Source organism: Diabrotica undecimpunctata, chromosome 3 (genome assembly GCF_040954645.1).
Source record: "Diabrotica undecimpunctata isolate CICGRU chromosome 3, icDiaUnde3, whole genome shotgun sequence".
Taxonomy (NCBI): Eukaryota; Metazoa; Arthropoda; class Insecta; order Coleoptera; family Chrysomelidae; genus Diabrotica; species Diabrotica undecimpunctata.
In genome coordinates this window covers 122,398,508-122,423,155 of record NC_092805.1, presented here as the reverse complement: position 1 = coordinate 122,423,155, position 24,648 = coordinate 122,398,508, and the positions used below count along the sequence as shown (strand labels likewise).

At 33.5% G+C, this 24,648-nt stretch overlaps 1 protein-coding gene across 1 annotated transcript in view; it reads right to left on the bottom strand.

The window, feature by feature from the left end:
• Positions 1-24,648, bottom strand: part of Nuak (Nuak family kinase 1) — a 100,697-nt gene that overhangs the window by 22,582 nt on the left and 53,467 nt on the right. Inside the window, exons 12-14 of the mRNA XM_072526831.1 lie at positions 22,452-22,575; positions 22,266-22,393; positions 20,513-20,679 (exon numbers count right to left, since the gene is read on the bottom strand). Of these exons, the coding sequence (XP_072382932.1) occupies positions 20,513-20,679; positions 22,266-22,393; positions 22,452-22,575 (419 nt within the window). The remainder of the gene's footprint in view (positions 1-20,512; positions 20,680-22,265; positions 22,394-22,451; positions 22,576-24,648) is intronic.

Sequence of the window (24,648 nt, the reverse complement as noted above, 5' to 3'; positions counted from 1 at the left end):
TTCACTTCTTATCACACATAAATCAACATGAGTTATACATGTGATTTAAATATCGGTAATATAATGAATGCCAGAATTATAGGCCAATTACATTGCTAAATGTAATATACAAAATTCTTTCTGGTATAATCTACAATAGATTATTAGAATACTCCGAAAATATAATTGGTGATTATCAAAATGGATTCAGACCAAATAGAGCCACTACAGATAACGTATTCATACTAAGAACGATACAAGAAAAAGCTTATGAATACGACATGACCTATATAATATGTATATAGACTTTAAACAAGCTTTTGATAGTGTGAAAAGAGACAGAATGCTGGAAGACCTTTGTAATCTAGGTATACCTAAGAAATACATCAGCCTCATAAAAATGACGTTGCAGGGTTCAAAAGCCGCAGTCAGAGTAGATGGAAAACTGACTCCCCTGTTTAACATCAACATGGGAGTAAGACAGGGAGATGCCCTATCAACCATGCTATTCAACCTAGTTCTTGAGGCAGTCATCAGAAAAACCAATATAACCGGTCATATAAACACCAAATCAGTACAAATTACTGCATATGCAGACGATGTAGCCATCATTAGTGGGAATAAGCCACGACTAATGGAAGTGTTCAAACAAATTGATCCTGAAGCAAGAAAAAGAGGTCTCAAAATAAAAGAAGCAAAAACGAAGTATATGACAGTCAAAAGAATAACTGGCAATGAAAATAATATCACAATAGACAACTATACTATCGAACGAGTGGATGCCTTTACATATCTCGGCACAGAAATTAATCAGAAGAACTCCGTAAGTAGCGAAATTAATGCACGTATTTCCAGCAGGAATCGTACATACTATGCTAATAAAAGATTGATGACATCGAAATTAGTAGACAAAAGAACCAAAATGACTATATACAGAACACTGACTAGACCCGTAGTAACCTATGGATGTGAAACTTGGGTAATGACGAAAAAAGATGAAGCCCAACTCAGGACATTCGAGAGAAAAATACTGAGGAAAGTATATGGCCCGGTACAAGAGGAAGATGGCACATGGAGAATCAGGAGAAACGACGAGGTTAATGAGTTAAATGAAGGTTATGACATTGTAACATTTGTGAAAAGTCAAAGACTGTCATGGCTGGGACATTTGCAGAGACAAAACGATGCAAAAACAACAAAGAAAATGTTACAATGGAAGCCCATAGGAAGGCGAAAAAAAGGAAGGCCCAGAACGAGATAGTTGGATGACGTGGAAGACGACCTGAAAACAATGAACATAAGACAATGGAGAAGAAGGGCACAAGAGAGATCTGAATGGAAGGACATAGCCAGACAGGCAAAGACCCATCCAGGGTTATGATGCCAAAAGAAGAAGAAGAAGAAGAATATAATGAATTAAATATCGGGATAAATTTATCCACACCTTGACACTTTTGGGATCCAAACTAACATCTATTGATTGATACAATAAAACAACAGTAACATTTAATATCTAAAATTCATATTGAAAGAGTAAAATAAGTAATTTATAACTCGAAAAATGTCAAATTTCCGAGAAACGTTACTTATGACCTTTTTCATTAAAAATGAACAAAAACTATATAATATAAATCTTACGGGGTGAAAAGTTTTATATTTGCAAGTTGTTACCGAACTCTTGATCATTATTCTGGGGTGTCTTAAGAAGGTGATTATGCAAAAAAAACCTCATGCAAATATTTTTCCAATGAAGCCGAAGTGTTTGTCTTGTCTAAATAAAGGAAAAAATGACATATAAAAAAATAAAAAGAGGATATTAGCACAGCACAATGAAAAACTAACTTGAATGGAGCTTAAAAATATAGCATATAAAACCAAGTTATAAAGTATAGAACAAATTTAGATTTGATACAGGAGGGAAGGAAAAAAGAGAGCACGATTTAGGTTATATGTAGGTCTGAAAACGTTGCAATAATATATCCACTAACTTAACTGTATTTTAAATATTATAAAGTGAAGTTTGTGGTAATAGTAATGTATACCTATATATTATTTATTATTCCAAAATACACATTTGTGTGTTAAAATGTGCTAAAAATATATTCCGTCCAATTGAAAACATTTTACAGCTTTTCAAATAATAGTATTGTTAAAACATGATTAAGTATGTCTCCATTTATCTTGAGAACGGCACGTTGCCAAAAACTAAGTCGGAAAACCATCTGCCAAACTTTTATATACATCTTAATTAAAGTTGACATGCTATTTTTGTTACAGAAAACTTGCAAAAAATATCTAAAACCTACCTTTACAAATTAATGAATTTTTGGCACAAAACATCTGCTGCAGCTTGAAATAAAAAAAAACACAAACAACGAAAATTAGTAAAAAATAAAAAAACATACATACACACAACATACTGACTTCCATAAGTTGTTTAGGTTGTACGGTTTAAATCTGATACGAAATTAAAACATATATTATTGAAATGCTTGAATAACGTGTATAGTTGAGATAATGATTTGTCATTAAATCATTTATTATGATGCGGCTCAAAATTTTGGTATAAATGTGGAAAGGAAGAGTAAATCAAGCGATATCAAAAACAAGATGAAACCTAAAAATCAGTATAGAAGTAGTAGCTGATAAATACATGGTCCGTATGCACTCGTACGGACATTCGCTCTTAATTTCATCTTTTATTTGCATTATTTGATTTTTGTTTCGTGTTGTGATCTATGATTGTTGTTTTCTTTTGAATTCGATATCATTGTGATGCTAACATATGACAAATATATTTTTCTTGTATAATCACAGCTTGAATAATTTGTCTTCTAATTAAATGGACAAATTGAAAGTCCAAAAAACCGATGATGCCTTTGAACTTGAACGAGGTTGATAAAATAAAAAAGAGCTTTCCGATTTTTAGTTTTGTGTCCGAAAGTCGAAATATTCTTTGCTGCTGATTGTTTGCTTGTTTTAGTGATTTCCTTCTTTTATGAGAGGGTTTCAAAAAAGGCGCTTTGCTCTATTAATTACAAGTGCATCATGGTACATTGTCAAGATAATTTCCAATTATGAAGGTATTTTCTAATGACTGATTAGTTACTATGAAGTATAGTCACACTATACTTTATTCAATTTCAAGTTTAGCACGAGGTAAACAGTTTCAGACACGTGATCGGTGGGTGTGTTGTCTCCTCGCAGCTTGTCATTGGTTAACACTTAATTTCTAACCAATGACAAGCTGTGACGAGATGACACACACACCGATCACGTGACTGAAACTGTTTACCTCGAGATTATCTTGAAATTGAACGAAATATAGTCTTCTTTGTTTTCAAACAGTCCCAATCAAAATTATTTTGTATAATATTTTCTATATTAATACTTATTTAGTATCACAGATGATGTTAATGTCGACTTTCATTATCACGTGGATGATCACTTTGTAGTCTTTTCGTATTAATTTTTGTTTTTCGGATTTTGATGTTTCTGCTGAGTTTTACTTGACTTAGTTTATTTCATTGATGTCACTAGATTCCGAGTCTGTAAAATTCATTCGCCAACCGCTGCCAATTTGCTAAACCAATTTTCTCCTTATACTTTAACTTACTTAGGGCATACATTAACCTCTTTAACCTCTCCTTAGGGCCTATTGGTTCGCATACGTGTCGTTTTTCTTTGAAATTCCATATTTAAGATATTTAAAAGTGCTTCAAATTTCATGTGGGTCATCACCTGGATATATTCCCTAAAATAGAGTATGAAATTCCCCTAGTTCCAATCTCTTCGTATTTATTTTTAGGAACCAAAATCTGGCCTTCATTTGACTTTTTACCTTTTCTTCTTCTTCTCCCACTAACATGAAACTTAAATTTCTTCGTATACTTAACATTTTTTGCGAACACTCAGCAACAACATTCAACAACAGTTCTCCCAACACTCCTAACACAAAAGCTAGGAAGGGATTTGTTCCTACCGACCAACTTTCCGCCCTGTACTGACCGAATTCTTGCGTGCAGTCCCCTAAAAATTTGCGGAGCTTACATACTGTTCGTACCGTACCGTCCCGACCCAGTGCGCGCTTAGCTTTATACTTTTAAATCTTCATTGACATTATTACTCCTGTCCCTCCAGCTCCTCCTAGCCTATTTATTTTTATGGAGGATATTAAATCCTTTCCATGTGCTATTTCTATAATTAATATGTCTTATTATATGACTTCCAGATTATATCACTTTTTTTTTAAACCGTTGCCACATATTGTACTAGTTGTACTTCTTAAAATTCTTCGATTGAAGTTGAATAGATAGTTGAATTTGCCTCTGTTTTGGAAACGGTCCATGTTTCCGAATCATATGTTAGCATAGGTAAGAATGAGTGCTTTATATATGAAAGTTTGATTTTTTATTTGTTTAGATGTTTACTTACCTTACAGTAACAACAGTTTCTAGTAACCAGAAAATCTAAAAATTATAGTTTTTTCCCTGAAGTTTTGAGCAGTGCTTCTAGCTTTAGCTCTGTGTTAGGGATCGATGTCATTACTTTGGTTTTGTTTCTAACAGGGTTTTTGTAATATCCATATTTTTTGCGATAGTTGGGCAGGAAGCAAACGCTTTTTTAATCTATTCTTTAGGTCCAGATCATCAGCATATGGCTCAATTGGGGTTGATGTATTAAAAATAGTTTACCTATTGTATACCTAGGCATCCCTTACATCAATTTCATCATATTTTTCGGTTTGTTCTCGTATAACTTATTTTTCAAGTATTCCAAGAGACAATAATCAGTAGGCCTAAGATCATGACTCCTGGGAGGTCAGTTAATGGTGCCTATACGAAGAATATTTTTGTTCTTGAATTAGTTTACCTTAGCAACTGATAAATCAGAAATGTGGCAAGTGGTTCCATCACATTGGTACCATGTTCTGGTCTTGTATCTTTGAAACTCTTGTCCCTCTATATATATATATATATATATATATATATATATATATATATATATATATATATATATATATATATATATATATATATTCAGGGATTCTACAGTATTCACTGCCTTCCCTAGCTCAACCGTTTCCACCTCTCCCTGTTCTCCTGTCCCATTCTCCATCGTTTAGGCCTCTTACTCATGGCATCGTCTACTTCGTTCCTCCAGATTTTCGAGGTCGTCCTCTTTTCCTCCTTCCTATGGGGCTCCATTCGGTTATTCTCTTTATCCATCTGCTGTCGCTAGTTCTTCTTACATGTCCATACCAATTTAGTCTTTTTTGTTCTATATATGTTAGTATGTCTGTTCCTATTGATGTTCTTTGCTTTATTTCGTCATTACTGCTCCTATCCATTCTTGTTACTCTGCAGCATCTTCGCAGGCATTCCATCTCTGTTGCTACTATCTTACTGCTGGCCACTCTTGGACCAAAATCCATGTTCCCATTTCGAAGTTCCGTTCACTATTCAGTTTTTCTTCGAAAATATGGAACGATGATGCCTTTGCCGGACATTGCAGCTCAGACGACATTTGAGCTGTGAGCTGGTTGATGTTTCTGTTTTGGATCAGATTATCCTCGGATCAGTTTGCTTGTTAACGCAATGTTTTAAAAAATACTTACCTCCAGTAGGATTTCACTTGCAATAATTTTATTTCCATTTATAGTCATCAACATAATCAGTTCTTGAATAAATTGGATTTTATAGGCTATTAAATAAGTATTTCTTTAAAAAGTCGACTTTTTGATATTTAGTGCTTGACTTCTTTTGCGAATGGGTAATGATGGATGTTCTCTAACCTAAACACTTTTTCGATCGTTTCTTTACCTCTAACAGATCGCACACGACCTTTCAATTATATTCTAAAAGTTGATCCGGTATTTCCGAACATCCAAATCTATGTCCTAATACTATCGTCAATTAGGACATTGCAAGAATGATATTCCGTAGATACACATTTGGAACGCGAACTCTGCTACTCCCAATTCTAAATCTCCATAAAGTAGTGTGAGACGCTCTCCATACAACGCGCCATCGCAGCTTCCCAACAAAACCTCGCTACTATTTTTGGACACCTTGTATCTTGAACTTTTAGTTTATACCTAATGTGATTTTTTAGTTTTAGACCTAATGTGATTTTTGTCTATCACAAGTGAGCAATTATATTTCATTTTTGTACACATATGAGAAGTAGATGTCTAATTTACAGCTATAAGAACCACATTGTTCGAATAGCAAAGGATCCCCAAAAAGGTTGGTTTCATTTTTGTAGTCAACGTCAATTTCTTATATTTTTCTCCATCACCATATTAAAAAAAGAGTCTGAAATTCTAATGTCTGGTTTATTTGTCGATAGTTTGATTCAGTTAGCCCATGTTTAGTTTTATACTTAACACTGTATGGAGTAGAAACATGAAAAAATGTCTAAGAAAGGTCTTGCGAAAATGTCTTGCGTATGAGGTATGCGCAAGAATGGCTTGAAATAACAAATAAAAATGTATGTATGTATGTACAGCGTTAACAGGCCTTTTAGGCCCATTGCTAACAAATAAAAATAGGTTCCGTAAAAGTACATTGATGAAAAGTAGGACACTTGGCAAATTAAATTGCAGAAATGATTTATGAATATAGATTATAAGAGAATGAATAAATATAAACTATTTTGCCGTTACGTTAACTTTAAGTGTCGATTTTTTAGCTGTTTTATATTTTTACAAGGTTATTTTTATTATATTCAAATATTTCAGGCATTTCATTTGCAATAAACTTGAATTACAACCTAAGAGAAACGTTATTCAAAATGTTACTTTAAATGTACAACTTATGTAAAGTCCAAAATAAAAATGCACACTCAAAATAAAAAAAGAAAACATGTTAAAAATAAAAAATGAAAATACTATCAACAAATTGTAGACATCAAAATGAAACACACATAAAAGGGTATTTTTCCTGCGGATAATGGTTATATGGAATATGTCAGTCAATGACAAAGGGTGCCAATTTTGTTTACTGCTGTAACAGTATACATTATGTCCTGTTTGATGTGTACAACTTGTTACAAAAAAATAAAAACAAAAAGCTCTATTAAAAAAAATAGCGATTTTCTAAATGATCAACATTTTGAAACGTTTTCAATATCTTGTAACACTCCTTTGATCTGTTTATTAGATATTATTTTCGAAAATGAATTGTACACAGTGCATTGTTTTTTAATTGCATTTATTTAAAAGTATTTTAGTATATTATTTTACTCAGTACTAAATGGTTTACTTAATTTAAATGGTTTAATTAAGGGTGCATGTCAAATATATTCTAATACAGAACTTGATAGTTCAATTAATTCGGATCAATGATGAAACACTGCACCACATGCAATACATTTTTACTAAAATATCAATAAAAACTAATAGGTGTCGGGGTCAACTTAATAATTTGATATTGAAATATATTATATTACTCAGTCGTACACTATGTTGACCATTTTTTTTTCTAGATGAATAATCTATTTAAACACCCTTCATTGTAAGAGGTATAAAGTGAAAAACATTTGACCATTTCATGTAAATATACTTTTTCTATTTGGAACAAGTGCTTTTTAGAAATTAAATAAAACAATTTATGTAAAACAAACGTATTAAGGCTGTTTTATCGGTGAACCAAAACCTAGGGACAGTGTTTTCTCTGTTATTTACTGACAAAATGTCTCGAAATTTGGACACGTTATTCGAAATTATGTTGCCTTTAAACTGATGGTTTTACTTTTTTTATTTTTTTGAAACTTCTGTTGAAAAATTGGAATATACTGTTTAACGTTCTATTATAACCAAACTTTTTACGCCCATCACTCGAAAGAGTTTTTTTTTTTCTGTAATCGTTGATTTTTGTTTCACCTTTCTGTGTCCAGTAATAGTCGAGAAAAGCGTGTTCCAATTTTAAAGAAAATTGCTAAAAAATACTGAAATCTAATAGTGAAACGTGTTACTCATCATTGGGCTTAGTTTCATCGTTATCGCCTTCGTGACGTCAAATCTCATGAACGTACGGTCAGTTAGTTCGTGTTAAAACTAATTTGAATGGCGAATAATGTATTTGTTGTCATTAAACTACCCGTCGGCCGGCGGCACTGAGTAAAGATTGTCTCGCGTAAGCAGTGTAGAAAAGTAAGTGATACGCCCATTTCAAATCGCAGTGTACTTGAACTGCTAAAACAGCCTTAAATTTAAAAATTATGCCAAGATCTGCTGAAATCCAAATATAATTAAGTATAATAGGCGGGCAGCGAACCCTCAAATAGATGAATATCACCTATAACTTGTTGGGCACCAAAAAAATTTGTTGTTAAGTACCAAAATGTTCTTAATAAAAATTTGCACAACTTTTCTTAATAAAATTTTTCGATTGGGGTGGGGGAACATGTAAATAAATAAGAAAAAAGAAAAAAATTTGGTTTTATAATTTTAATGAAATTTTATATTTAACTCACGATGTCTCAGCTCGGTTTAGACATTCAGATTTCTAAAAAACTTACTATGAAGCAAAAACTTCTTGAGTAAAATGGTATAAAATTTATTTAAGTTTTAAAAATGATCCAAAATGGATTTATAAATTTTCAGTACTCAGTGATTATTTACATAATTAAAGTAATAAACGTTATAATTATTATGACACTAGATCGATGATAAAGGATTACATTTTTAAGGAAACAAAAATTTCCAGCTCGAAAAATTAACTTTGTCCAAAGAGTGGTAACAACCAACTACAGTTACGTTCTCATGTCATTAGTTTTGTCTGGATGTGATTACGTTAGAAGTTTGTAACTTTTCTCACGAAATAAACTCCGTACTGTGAACGCAGCTGTATATTCCTTCCCTCAAGTACCTAATAAAAACGTCTATATTGCCTCTCAGTTCTAATTAGTCGGGAATAGGTTATAAAAAGAACCGAATCCCCGACTTGATCTCATTCCTTGGTTGGTCGTCGCAATGGCCGCTAATGTCAATTTAATAGTTTAATAAGTACATGTTCATAGTTCATGAGAAGAAGCTGCAGAGTGACAAAAATGGATCGCATCAGAAATGAGGAGATAAAACGAAGAAGGGCAGTAGAACAAGACATACTCAGCTACATCGAAGAAGAACGTTTAATTTGGTATGGACATGTGAGAAGAACAGATCATACAAGGTGGATAGCAAAGATTTCGGATTGGAGCCCAATAGGAAGGAGGAAAAGAGGACCCCGAAGATCATGGAGGGATGAAGTGGACGAGGCCATGGAAAGACGAGACCTTAGAGATGGAGAATGGCAGAACAGAAAGGACTGGAGACGTGGCTGAAAGAAGGAAGGCGGCGACAGCTGTAAAAATCCTTATATAGATAGATAGGTTCTTAGTGAAAAACTCACGTATGTGGTATGTTTAATTATTTTTTGCCATTTCATTTAAAAATGCGTTAAAGACAATTTTTCTTTCATTAATAGAGTTTTTTTAATCCCCCGCGAATTGCTAAGCCGGCATTCCTAAGTTCCATCAATCACTGCTGGTCGAATTTAAAGTGAGTGTATAAATATTTTTTATCGCCTATTTTGTTAAAGCTTAAGGCCAGTTAGGGATACATTAATATAATTCATTTTATGGATGGAATTATAGTTATTTCATTTATCGACTATAAGGTTGAATGGACGTGGAATCATCGACTTGAAATTTCGAGAATTGATTGCGAAAAAGACATTTTAACAATATATTTTTTTGTATATAATAAAATGAAAGATATATATTGATACAATTGAATTAAAGATATATATTAATATAAATGAATTAAAAGTATATGATTCATTTAATATTTATTAAAAAGCAAGGCACTTTTCATTTTATTATTACAAGTCTATTAGGTGTAATTTGTATCGAATATTATTAAGTATGAACCAAAAAGCTTTTTTGGAGGAGGTCTTTTATTTGTCATTTTTTTTTTTTGAAATTTTAAGTAGTAATTAATTTGCGTTTTAAATAAGCTTTTACTATGATTTTTTTAAGACTGCAATCTGCGTAGCAAGACGTTTATTGGCGATAATGTGTCCTTACATTTTTTAAGTATTTAATAAATACTATTTTATTGAAGATATAAATTTTTTTACAGCATAGCATATAGGTAAATATGCTAGTTTTAGTAGTTTAGCTTATTCAATTCTTAGATGTTTTCTGACGACTTTAGTCCTTAATCAGTCTCAGGTTACGATTTATTGGCTCTATTTTGCAGTTCCTAGAATTCAGTATTTCTTGTTTTCCTTTTGTCAAACTGTTATCTATTTGTTATCAATGTATTATTCTTCCACTAGTAATATCTCTACCCTTCCAACTGAAGCTCCCGATTCTGAGAAACGAGGCCTTTGTAAAGTTCCTGTGTACGATCAGCTTATTACCACCTGATCTTCTGTTTTTGACCACCTGAGCTGTTTTTCGTTACAGTACAAGACTTGAATACTACACTAAAACCACTGAGCAAAAGTTCTTTATAATAGCAAATTATTTTTTCCTAATGATAGGGTTATTAATATAAATCTGGAAGTTTGATTGACTTGATTTTCAAAATTTTCGTTATCAAAAATAAAATAAGAGAAAAACAAAATCGTTTATATCTCTTAAAAAATATCTGTTCATCAAAGTAGTTTCAACTTTCTACACAATATTTTTTTTTCTGTTGATAATTAATACATTCGTTATGCGTGTTTCACTATTTTTAGCTTTTGTACTCTTTCGTTTATCTGTTGATCTGACTTTTTTTCTCTGGAAACCGTCTAATTTTACATAGGCCGTACTTCAGCCAATTGGCTTACTGTACATCTTCCATAAACTATTATAAAAGTCCTAGGCACTTGAGCATATCTGCTATATATAATGATGATGTAACTTACTAAACATTGAAATACAAGTCTATTGAAGAGGGAGGACTAAAGGTTAATAGGTCGAAAACTGAGGATAGAGGTTGAGGAAGCGCTGAAAGGCAAAATTTACAAGAGTGTGGCCACGTCTGCGTTGGTGTACGACAATGAAGTGTAGCCTGTAAAGAGGGTTTAGGAAATGAAGATGGAGCTAGCTGAAATGAAAATGTTACAGTGGATGTTGGTAAGACTAGAAAGGACAACGTCAGAAATGGAGTGATTAGGGAAAGAGGCGGGTAACTACAGCTCCATTTAATTTGCGCAATTCTTCCAATTACATCTTCGACCTTCAGCCTGCTTCGCACGTCCCCATTTCGTATAGTATGTTCTCTCTAATATAGCTCGTTTGATGGCTCTCTGTGTTGTTCTTAATCTATTGGCTAATAACTCTGTAAGTGTCACGGTCTCCATTCCATAGGTCGTAACTGGTAATATACAACTGTTTAATACCCTTTTTCTAGATTTATCTTTTTGTTTTTCAACACAACACTGAATCTTCCTATTGCTGCTCATTCGGATTCTTTTAGTGATCTCTTCTTCTTCTTCAGGTGCCATCTCCGCTATAGAAGTTGGCAATCATCATAGCTATTTTAATTTTTGAGGCAGTAGCACTAAATAGTTGTTTTGAGCTGCATCCAAACCATTCTCTCAGCTTCTTAAGCCATGAAATTCGTCTTCTTCCGATGCTTCTTCTGCCATCTATCTTTCCTTGCATTATGAGTCGCAGGATGCCATACTTCTCGCCCCGCATCACATGTCCGAAATACTGTAGCTGTAGTGATCTCTGCCGTTCAATTATGTTTACCTAGTTTGATCGTGTGACCTAGGTATATATATTTTTCGATACTCTCGATCTCAGTTTTAGATCTCACTTTACCTGCTTAGTAGTCTAAATTCAATTCAATTCAATTTTATCCATTGACAAACGATAGGTGGACGACAGATGACTAGAACTGTGTGTTGTGGTTCACAGCCCCTTTTTAAAATTCTTTTCGTTTTAAACGACCATACAAATAAAGAATGGAATTCGGCATTGGATAAAGTTGTTGTAAAACTTGTAGTCTCTACTCTCCTAGGTCCAAGAAATGGCATCTACGTCACCTTTTGACATTGAGATGTTGTCTTCTCAATACTTTGCAATGACAGACATAATTGTGAGAACATAATCATGTTTAATTTTGAGAGATAGATCATAACTGTCAAACAATCACAATGTGCAAGAACACAATTGCATGAAACATACAGAAGCTGTATTAACGATACAAATGGCAAAAAGCGTTCTTTAGTTAGCAACCATGAAATATACAAATTATTTGATTATATTAATTACCTTATTGCTTAACTACACACATAATTATTTACCCTACTACTTACTACATACGCACCGGTAGAGCTATCTTTAAGTATCACGCCTGGTCGCTGCATCAATAATAAGGGAACAAGAATCACTAACGGAGCGTATACCAATTTTCCTATACAATAAGCGTAGGCGATGCGTAATGAACGTCCTTGTAGTGCCGTGCAGTTCTCAAGTTCAACGAGCACGCGTCTCTTATGCCTAGATTGGATAAAGACCCTCTTGCGGAATCTCTTAAGACACCTACTGACTATTGGAGTTACACAGCTATTTATGATATTGAATTAATGCATAAACTGTGTTTCATTTTCTTCAATATTTCAAAGTTATGTCAATAGACGTGATGTCATATGGATGTGATATCTATGTCATATGGATGTGATCATTTTTGGATTCATATTACGTTTAATGTATCTCGTTAGATTATTTTTGATATTTTGATCTAATCTTTTCCAGAACCAACTGTGACTCTTCGTATTGCATAATTCTCATTTATAAGGAAAATATTAAAGTATGAACTACATGTGTTTCTACTGTAAGATTTACAATTGAATTACCATTAAATACAAAAATAAAAAATCTTTAAAATTACCTGACTGTATCTTTGGTTCAAAGGATTGAAAAAATGTTTTTCCCACCATCATTTTTTAGTATGGTACTTACTGAGAGTTGGCTAAATACGTTTTCAAAAACAAAACAAAAAATATAAGGATCTAACAGGCATCAAATTATCTACAGAAATGGTCAAATGTCGGTAGAACATAAAAAAAAACTGAAGATTGAATGACAATAAAATAATTAATTGTGGACGAATTAGTTGTGCATGCAGCCTACCGAATTTGTGTCGTAGCAATTTGCCAGCAGGCTGTTAGTTGGTACCCTTCTGATTGGCTGGACCGCAGGGCACATGCACCGTAACACGCACGCGCGCTGCAACCACACAACCATGCTCTGTTTTATTTTTTATTTTTAAGTTGTTGCTATGTAACGTATTCTGACGCTGTAAGTAATACTAATAAATCTATATTTAACGTTCTTTCAGTTAAAAACATTTTTATATTTGCCACTAACTTGATTTAATTTGATATGTATTATAATACCATCTGTTAATATTAAAATATGAAGTGGAAAAGTAATGCACTTTTCTAAAAAACACTAGAGCATCGGAGACATACATGGACAATTAATGAAAATATGGAAGTGACATAATGGATGATATCCCTCCCCTTGACAAAACTACTCCAAACAAAAGTTAACAATTATATTCAAGAAAAAGCATTTAACTATATGGCGAGAAAGTTGATTGACGAATATGACGAATGGGGATTAAGGTTAAGTCTAAAAAAGTAAGTAAGTACATCTCTATTTGTGGGACAATAGGGAGATGTATCACTACATAATAAACAAGTGAAAACACACTGCACATATACAAATTACCTAGAAATGGAACTCTCATAAAAAGGAACCATCGATGAAAGCATCTAAAAATCGAAATACATATGGAAGAAAAGAAATACTGTCAAGAGAAATTTAGAAAACAAGACAAGTATATAGAAGAGGATAATCAGAAGTATTATTACGTATTGCTGAGAGCTATGACTGTTAAAAGCAGAACAACAAAAATGGTAGAACATACTGAAATGTACTATTGGAAAAGTGCCACAGGAAAGTGAAAAAACTAACAAACATCAGAATAATAGAAATTATGAAAATAAAGCAAAAAAAAAATCGGTTGCCTGTAAAGTCGGTTTTACGGGCGAAGATTTTACGTGACAACGTCTTTTTCTCGGTAGAATATTTATTGATATGAGTATTATTAAATTGCACAATAGGAACAAGGAATTGAATGAAAATAAGAATTGCACAAATTTTAACTATAGAAATATATTTTGTTTACTACTAAAACATTGTACATGTAAACTTAAACTTAACTAATTTCTATTTGAGTGATTTTGTTGAGGATAGGACGATGATAGGAGAAATAGCATCGCACCAGCGGACCGATCATGTTTGAGTGGGAGAGAGACGCAAACCATTCGCTGGTCCGGCGGGCCTCTCTCTCGTTCGGTGACTCATCGTAACAGACGTGAGCGGGCGTTACACTTTTTCATGAGTGACTCCGAGCCACAACCTAATTTAAGACGTTGTCACGTCAAAATAATCCATAAAAAATAAATGGAAAATACAAGAATATCAGAACAAGTTATTGTTTTGATATTCTTACATTTTCCTTCCATGGGTAGAAGTCAGGAGGAAGAAGATCCAGAAGAAGTTGGATAGACGAAGAAATAGAAAGTAACAGATACCTGGACGGGAATCGATTCTTTGAGGGTTGTTTGACAAAAGTGGAATCACTGTTGATGGCTAGGCCAACATGTGTTGTGGTGTCTTGCGAGGTTAGCATGACCTGTGAGGACCTGTACTACCTCCTGAATTCCATCTCTACTCAAAGCAGATAGTTGGTTTCCTAACAAGACTGAAGCGATGACCACCTTAATATAAAAACAAGTCCTTCGTTTCATCTTGCCAGGTATTGATCTAGGGTTGTTATCGGTTATAGTGAGCAGGACTTTTTTTGTGGAAATGTCTTTGCAAGATTGTTTATAAATAGAATTTGAATATGTTCCAGCTGGAAAATTTAGGAAAAATTCCTGAATTTTAAGAGTTGGTTGTAGTCCGACTCGCTATAAGCAACTTAAGTAATTTTTGTACGGATCTGGACTGGACTAAAATGTCTAACTGAATAAAAATGCATACAATAGATTTTCAACTCAAGGAAGTATCGGTCTGAAACATTGAAACTCTAAATTAATTCCGCAAACTTCCAACGGTTGGCTTTGTGATTTGTTTATTATCATTGCAAAAAAAAATCCATCAAGTCGTTTCGGAGGAGGATGGTAAGTAAGTCTGTGACACTAATATGGCTATTAAAAAATAGACGTTGGTGATAGAAGGGTAAAAATTTAGGTTTATATATATATATATATATATATATATATATATATATATATATATATATATATATATATAGTAAAAAATGAAGTAATGTCAAAAAATATGTAGTAAAATAGAGAAAGAAGAGGTGGAGAGAGTTTAAATTCCTCCAAATATTCGCTTAAAATATTTTAATTAGCGACAAGGAAATATATATGAAAACAAGTATAAGAGATCGCATTTCTAAATCGAATTACTTGAGTACTATTATCATGAGTACTTGTAAAACATCAACTTGAAGAAATATCGGGAAATGGGCACTAGAATAAATCCAAACTAAACTCAGAATATCTTGAGAAATATTGAACTAGTTAATAATTTGATTTGTCAATGTAGCACAATTAAACCAATATAGCGTGCAGGTAGTTTTTAAGGTATCGGAAAACGGGTATATTTTCAGCGGTGATCGTCAATCTGAGTAATAATGTGAGCAGTACACAAGGAAGAATTAAGATGTGAACACTTTTGAAAATTATTAATTTTAAGCAACCCATTTTTGAAAGTGCTATTCTTATGATAATAATGCAGGTCCTACTTAACTAACATTGCAAGATCATTGTGTACTTCCAGGTAATACTGAGTCATACACAATCAATATTTATCATTTGCCAATTTCTCATAAAATATTTCTACGGATTTCCCTAAGTGTTACAAAAATGCAATCGCAGTGGTTCAAAAGAAGTCTATGAGATCATAATAAGTGACGGATTAGGGTCCAAATCAAAAGTTGTTTACGAAGCAATTACTTCGATCGAGATCGTCGCCTGTTTCTTCGGAAAACCGGTTAGCTTTACAGTTCCTTCATGTTTTCCTCATTCCACCATGACACATATGAGTTTGTTTTACCTCCCTCTTTAGTGAATATCTTCTTTCGTTGGAAAAAATATCAATCAAATGTTGTCATAGGAGAAAGAAGAGTGTTAGTGAGCTGAGTGACAAATCAAGTTGGTCCTTCACTTCCTCGCAATGTCCTGCGGTGCCTACTTGTATAATTAATAGTTTTGATAATATTTGACGAAGCGTCTTTATTAAAATAAGTTATTACTGAACACATCTTACTATCGAACGTCAGAATACGTTACATCAACCAAATTAAACATCAAAAATATATTACAATAAATTTTCGAACACTATTCTCCATAAATCGCTAAAAATATAGTATCCGCAAACCAAACTAGTGTATCATACAAACTAGAAAAGATATCATTCAAAAAATATTTTTATAAAATATACCCAGTTGCAGGAAAAATACCCTACAAATTAACAACTAGCAAAAAATGGTAACATTTATCTACTGCACATCCGTGAATATTCTAAGTACGGTAAAAATGTCGAAATTTGGCACCTTAGAAAAAAATTCAATACATGGTTTCAATAACAAAAAAAATAATACCTAAATCGCATTAACAGTCCTTAGTATTTGTTTCCTAGTGGCAAAATGATATCAAAAAGCCTCGTATTTTTCACTTATAATCTAATCTATTAACAGCCTAAAAAAGTACATAAATAATTACATATACACCTAATAATTATATAAATAACTAAATAAATACATGTTTATTAAATAACAAATATTTAACAAATTTTTACCCTCACCTTCGGAAGCAAGTTACGACTCGCCTCTTACCTTACTCTTTCTACCGTTATTTTACGATTCTTCGGCCAATGAATAAGACGCCGACGTCGAAAAGATGATCACGCGGTGTATATGCATGTCGCGCAATTTTTCGTGACTATAAATGTAGTTATAGTTCAGGAAAAAAAAAATATTTTTAACCCCGAGTTTTCGACATCCTCCCTAATGCTTCAGGGCTATTTCGAGGCAAAAAAAATGGTCTTTGAAATTTGCTTAAGAGAAATTGGGAAGCACTTGTAAGCTTTCTGAAATTTTTATGATTAAAAGAGATATCAAGACTTCAAAACAATGGTATAAATAAATGGTATACCGTTTTCTGTTTTTATATAATAATTTTGCAACGCAGCTTTTCCGGAAATTTCCAAACATTTTCAAACTTATTTAAAAATTATTAGTGCATGATTTTTATTAAACATACCATGACCTGGATTTTTGGTACACCGCAGAATGGCTCTGGTGCAATAAAAGAAAAAGAAGAACAGAAAAGAAATGTAACATTGGTAAAAACATATCCTGGCCCAGATGGCATCTACAGAAGATGCCTCAAAAATCTTCCAGAGAATAGAATCCCGTTGCTCTCTCACATAATAAATGCATGTCTTACGCTGAGCTATTTTTCAATTCCATGGAAAGTGGCCAGCACAGGTATGATTCCCAAACAAGGGAAACCCCTAACCAACCCTGAATCATATAGACCCATTTCTCTACTGAGCACCCTTGGTAAAGTCTACGAGAGCATCCTTAAGTAAGGACTCGTAGAATTCCTAGACGCTTACTTTGCCACTCCTAATTGTGCTGAAATAAATGGAAAGTGACTATAAACGCCTCCAGAACACAACTTATATTATTCAAATCTTCCAATTGCCGTGATGTTCATGGCCGGATAACCTTGTTAGGAGAAGACCTTATTCTCAGAAACTCGGTTTTTCTATTTGAGGGTTCATTTTAGCAGAACTCTCAACTGGAAAACCGACATACAAAACACCCTAGACAGGATAAGAAAGAGGTTTAAACTTCTGGCAGCGCTGTCCGGTAAAATGGGCAGGACGTCAACTAAAACATTATTGCACACCTACGAAACCTTTATAAGACCGCTAATCGAATACAAAGCATGCGTCTACGCATCACTTAACAGCCGCCAAATTAACACCATCATGGCCACTGAAAGGAAAATCCTTAGATTCTGCATGAGGAAGTGCAGATACTATCCATCAGCACAGATACATCAGGTAGCCAATCTAACACCGATTAAGGACAGAATCCTATCCCTCAGCAGAAGGTATGTCCTTCGCACTATTGCAGGCTCGAAAAACCGAGCCAAACAAATACTAAAGACGCCATGCAATCACCGAGGGCAAATACTCACCAGGGTTCCTAAGAGAAAAGTTCCATTCCCTCCAGCAAAACTTCTACACAACACTGGATACGAACTTCCTGATGGGTATTTTGATATATTATAATCAACCCCCATTAAATATCGCAGCTAACAACTGCTGCAAGCCAAAAACGCTGATTAAGAGCCGTTCCCAGTATAGCTGGTAACCCCTTGAAGTACCCCCTTTGACTTGTTTAGCCGTCTCCGCCAATAATTCCTCTTCTGCGCTCCACCTTTTGTACCCCATCTTTTTTAGAAATCCACCTCTACATTTCCACAAGCACTCGTCATCACGTTTACCACACCCCTCTTGCTCTGAAAAAAAAAAAAGAAAAGAGGCAAGAGGCAAGAAAATAGGCTATTGCCCCTTCCTTGAAGAGGCAATAGCCTAAACAAGGTTAAAACATTGGATCGAGAAAATAATGCTATCATCAATCGCAATACCAAAAGTTCCTTTGTGCCCTTGTACCCACAACAAAGTTACTTTATTGTGGCTTGTAAGTTGCTTGAGGAAATGTTTGTTGTTTTAAGTTGTTACCGACTGAAAAGCTGTAGTCAGGCTGTCTGGACAATAAAAATAGTGATCTTAGGCAAAAAATATCGATTGCTGGCACTTCTAAATTAAAATATTGTAGAAGTATTTTCCAGGCCTACTAGCAGTCTGGTTTTAAGATCAATAATCCCTATTCCTACTCCCTCTTGTGTTTTTGACAGACCGATATAAAACGTGAGTTGTGTTCAAAAAAGAGTTTAGAAAATATTAGAATTTTACAGATAGAGCTAGATTGCACAATTATTGTAATAATTAACTACAAACTTGTTATACCAAACGTTTTTCACTTTCAGAAAGAGTTTTCTTATTTGCTGTAGCAAATTCCAAAACGTTATAACATTTTTCGTTAATTTTCATTAGGCGCTTCATTTATTTTTTACAAATTGCTCAAAAGATTTTGATATTAAATTTAAATTACAAACAATTTTCACAATTTTAAGGTAGCCCGGGAATACGAAGAAAAAATTATCTAATTAATAAAATTAACCACACAAACGATTTAGATCAGAGGAACTTAAGTAATGAAATAAGGCAAAGATTGGCTTCGTGAAAACCTAAACGACCAACTTTTTTAGCGAAACCTCAACTCTTATAATAAGCGCCATCTTTAAGCGGATACTATACAAGGGACACCCTATCTAACAATTTAAAAAAAAAATTTAAAAAGTGAATGAAAAAATTGTTAAACGTGGTCAATTATTATTATATATATTATTATTATATATAAAATTTTTCATGAATTATTAATAATAGCTTGACATTCGGTTTAATGTCGGGCAGTTAAATTCGCAAATCTGTATCGGCACCTAGCTTAGTTCTGAATTTTTAAGTCAGATGATGGGAAGTAACTCAAGAAAATGGGAAGTAGAATCAAGGCAGCTTTTTAAACTATTACATAATATTCACCATTCAACTTAATCAAAATTTATTCAGTGGTAATTATTGAAATTTAAATTTCAGAGTAGACGAACTCTAAATTTATCAAATTCTCATACTTCGACGTAGTAGTATTAATGGTTTTCTTAGGTTTGCGAATGGATTGTGTATCCAGTTAATGTCTTGTAAATTACCAGGGGAAATAGTATTCCAAGATTTTGCAAAGTTCATCCCAAGTTTAAATAATGTTTAAGAACAGAAACATTTCTAATGATTTTGTCCCACACATGTGGTCGAGAAGCTAAATTTATTTATCAGTGATGACATTTTGTATCTTACTGTAACCGTGGTGGTGGTTACCAACACATCGTCCAGAAGAGCTGATTTTATTGGCTATTTCTTATTGTGCAATAGTTCTTCCGTGACAAAAATTGAAGGAAGGAAATATTTACGCATATCTATTAAGTTTTACAGACCTTTCAGCAAGATAGCTCCAGCCATTACCAATATGGTGAAGGGAACTGTAGTACTTCACCATATTGGTAATGGCTATAATATATATATATATATATATATATATATATATATATATATATATATATATATATATATGTATATATAATATCTAAAAGTAAAGTACCAGTTACGAAATTAGTAACATGGCTCGATAACATACCATGCCAACATATTATACTAAGAAACAAATCTACCAAAAATATACCATATCTACGTTAAAATTTCTAACATTTCACCGTTCCTAGAATATTCTTTTATCACAACACAAAAGAGCTATATGCTACTTTAACACGCTTACCAGTAGGACGAGGTGAAGGTGCTGCATTGGAGCCTTGGAACACGCTGTCTATATCGGAGGCTAGGTCACGACTAACGCTTCGCCTCCACGGTACTCCAAAGCTACTACCCATCGTTGTTTTAGTAATGGGTCTTTCTCTATTAAACGTTCTACCTAAAGATGAATGCCTGCGGCAAGAAATAAAATAGATATATTACAATATTCTTTTAATTTGAAGGAACATATTTTAAAAAGTACTCAGTGGAATCTTCCCCAATTAGCATATCGTACAGCTCAATTTGCTAAAAAATTGTTTGATCCAGTCCAACTGGGTAAACTTATACACGCACTAAGAAACATAAACCTAGATTCTAAGGATCAAAAATCTACACCATGATCAAACAGCGGCAGTAAGAGTAGAAGACAGTGAGACAAAACAGACAGGAATTCAATGAGTCAGATTAACTAATATTTCAGAAAGCACTATGGGAAAGAAATGATAATGTAAGAATTGGAGGGAACATTATTAACAAAATAAGATTTGCAGACGATACCGCAATTATGGCAGAAAATATAGAAGATCTACAAGTCCTTTTGGAAAAAATTAGCAATGAAAGTAAAAAAATGGGACTGACAATTAAAAGAAATATAACCAAATATATGGTGACCACAAAACTCCTTATCGACAACGTACAACTAGCTAAATACTGGAAGGTAAAAAGCTAGAGAGGATCGACACGTATAAATATCTAGAACCAATCATAAACTTCCAATTAGATCCAGATGAGCAGAAAAAAATAAGAAAAAAAATAACCCGAAAAGGATTTGTAAAATACTACTCAATGTTTACAAATAAGAAATTAAGTTTGGCCATTAAATTGCGTTTCTTAGAATGGGGTGGTTTGGTATCAGCTGCTACATCGGGTAGAAACTTGGACGTTGAAATTCCAGTCCATAAAAATTAGGGGCATTCGAAATATGGCGCTACAGACGTATTCTTAAAATTCCTTATGAAGAAGTATTAAGACGCATTGTACTAAACAGAAGACTTGTGAAGACAGTTAAACTAAAAAAACATGTTACCTGGGGCACATACTTCGAAGACATCGGAAGGAAAAGGAAATTTTGACTGACTAATATCAGAGATTGCACTAACCTCAGTATAGAATAGATATTTCACGTTGCAAAAGATAGGAAAACGTTTAAAGAAGTGATTGCCAACCTTCCTTAGAAGACGGTACGAGAAAATCAACTTAATTACTTAATATTATAAAAAGAATAATTATTGTATAGAGGAAAAACTACTCTTGCAGAATGAATAGCGATTAACTAGATTTTCAATTTGTTTTTATATTTTCTATACCATCTCACTTTTGGTCAAAAATTATTAACCTTCTATTGCGCTAAAATGAAAGGTTTTGTAGATATTAACTTCCACAAAAAAGTCTACGTTAATTACATAGTTGACAAATTATCCTTTGTAGTATTATTTGAACGTTGCTGTTTGGCTAGTAGTCTAACAATAAAAAAGTGCATATAGTAAAACAAAACTATGTACGGCCTTAGTTTGTAGGAGGAGTTTCTGCAATTTAATTAAAATTTGAAAGCATATTCGACGACAGTTTCGCACACTAACGACTTCATACAGTCATAGATAAAAAAAAGTCAATGTATTTAAACTCCTGTGACCTTGGAGGCCCAAAATGGAGTTCACCTAGACCTATCCATTCTATGTATCGTTGTGATCAAAATATCATGTTAATTTTATAGTTACCTAGATAAAGGATGCTCTATTCTATTAAAGAAATTCGTTCCATGATCAAAGTGGCTAAACAATCTGCTAGATGGAAATCCAGGTCTCATTCCTTCATCTACATTCAACCTTTGAGTTAAATCCCTGACCTAAAATAGTAAAGTTGTTATAGAATTACTAATAATTATATAATAATTTTTAATTTACCCTAGAAAGAAGCGTGGAGAATAGGTTCTCCGCTGTTAATATCTCAAAAGCTTCATCGTCATCCTCGTCTCCAGAGCTAACAGAATCTGCGTGTTCCATATTTGCCTTCTTAGTACGAGTAGTTCTAAAAAAATAAAACAATATTATTAAATAATATAAAAGGTAGGTTTTAATTTTGCAGCTGCACGTATTGAGTCTTATGTTAGATAAGGAATATATAAATCAGAGTGAGAACAACAATCAGAATATACAGAATTACCTCTAAGCTTTCATCGTTTCTCTGTATATGTTGTGTAGGTATATTTTTAAAAAAACATATACCTTTTTTTCTCATTTATTTCCCATCCTACTTCCCTTGATACTCTTCCTAGCATCCTTGTATTCTCCTTACGTACTGCTGACCGACTCACGATTAATATCAAATCATGTGCATAGTGCAACGAAAGTTATTTAGAGAATTTCATTAGAGAAACTTACTATAGAAATAATTATTTAAAAACATTTCACTAAAGCTTCGGAAATTGAAATTTAAATAAAGCTTTACATTTGCAGTAAAGCAGCATGTGGCTGAAGGATTAACCTATGGAATAACGAAAGAGAGGGAGAGAGAGAGGAACAGGGAACAAGAAGAGACAAAAGGACGGATAGGAAATATCTGCATGTATCTACGAATAGGAAATGATGTAATATGTAATGTTACTGTATTTAGATACAATAGTTTTTCGAGAGCTTTATGTAATTCGTACTATTATCCATTGCGTGCTATCATTATTTTAAACCGTCGGTCTGTTCTTGGCACATCTTAAGGCGTCGTATTTGTGACGTTGAATACCAGCTATCTCGCCATTTTTAAAATATCTTTCTATTGGTTTGGTGGCTGTTGGTCTTAAATATCTTACTATCCGTGCTAGTTTCTCACTTAAAGCTCTTATTTCTGACGTTCTAAGTATTAATGTTATTTCCTGAATTATCATCTTCGGTAGTGTCATTGTTTCTCTACCCAGCCCAAAAATACTGCCTGTCATATCGATAACAGATCATCAGCACACTCGATTATTTAAAAATTTTACGTCTACATTGATGTCTTTCTCGTTACAACGTTGCTTCCGTTATACAGGCGTATTCAACCAAAGTTTTAAATAATTTAGGAGACATATATTGTTGAACGACTCTTTCAATACGAAAGGTCCCAGTATCCTCATTAAATTTTATTCAAGCTGTAGCATGCTCACAGATTTATTTAATGAGGGATATGTATCGGTGGTTTATTATACATTAAGTTAGGACATGGAGCATTTCACTTTGATTGACAGTGTCAAACGCTTTTTCAAAGTCGATAAAGACAAGCATCATGGGTCTATTAAGGTGGGTACACATATGCGAGCCGAACTGTTTGCGAACTGCTCGTGAGCTGTTCGCGAAGAGTTCGTTGAAAATATGTTTATGTTCAGACTATCCAATACCCTAAGTACCTAATAACAAACCGAGAATTAATTTACTTCGTTATTCTAAACATTTCGGTATTTTGTTTACATTATCTGTTATTAATTTCTCTCGTTACTTTTGAATAAGCCGCGCTCGTTCAGCAATTTTGTTTAACCGAATGATCTCATCGCACACTTAGCAGAAACAATTTATAGTCTCGAACACCGTAGAAATTTAACTGCGAACATTCTTTGTGTTCGTCCCAAAAACCGACAGGCCGTGGTTCCTGACGAGCAACGAACGAACAGCTCGCAAGCGGTTTGTCTCGTCGTACAAATTAACGAATATAGCGTTCACAAACGGTTCGCGAACAGTTCTGCTCGCATATGTGTACCCGCCTTTATATTCAATGGTTTTTTCAATTAAAGACTTGATGTTCTGCAAATAATCATTTGTTCCGTATCCAGCTCTAAATCCTGCTTGCTCACACGGTTGAAATAAGTCTAGTTTTGGTGTCAACCTGTTGAGTAGTCTCTTCATAAAAAAACTTAGGTACGTTAAATCTCCCTTTTTGTGCATTGCTACTATAACAGCTCTATTCCATTGAGACGGTGTAACTTCTTTTGAAAGACATGAGTTAATTGTGTCAATGCTTTTAATACTGTCTTTCATCATCATCAGTGGTGCTACAGTCCTAGTTGAGTCTCGACTTTCCCCAGTCTATTTCGCCAGTCGTTTCTGTTCATCGTCAACCATCCCTCCACATCCGTCC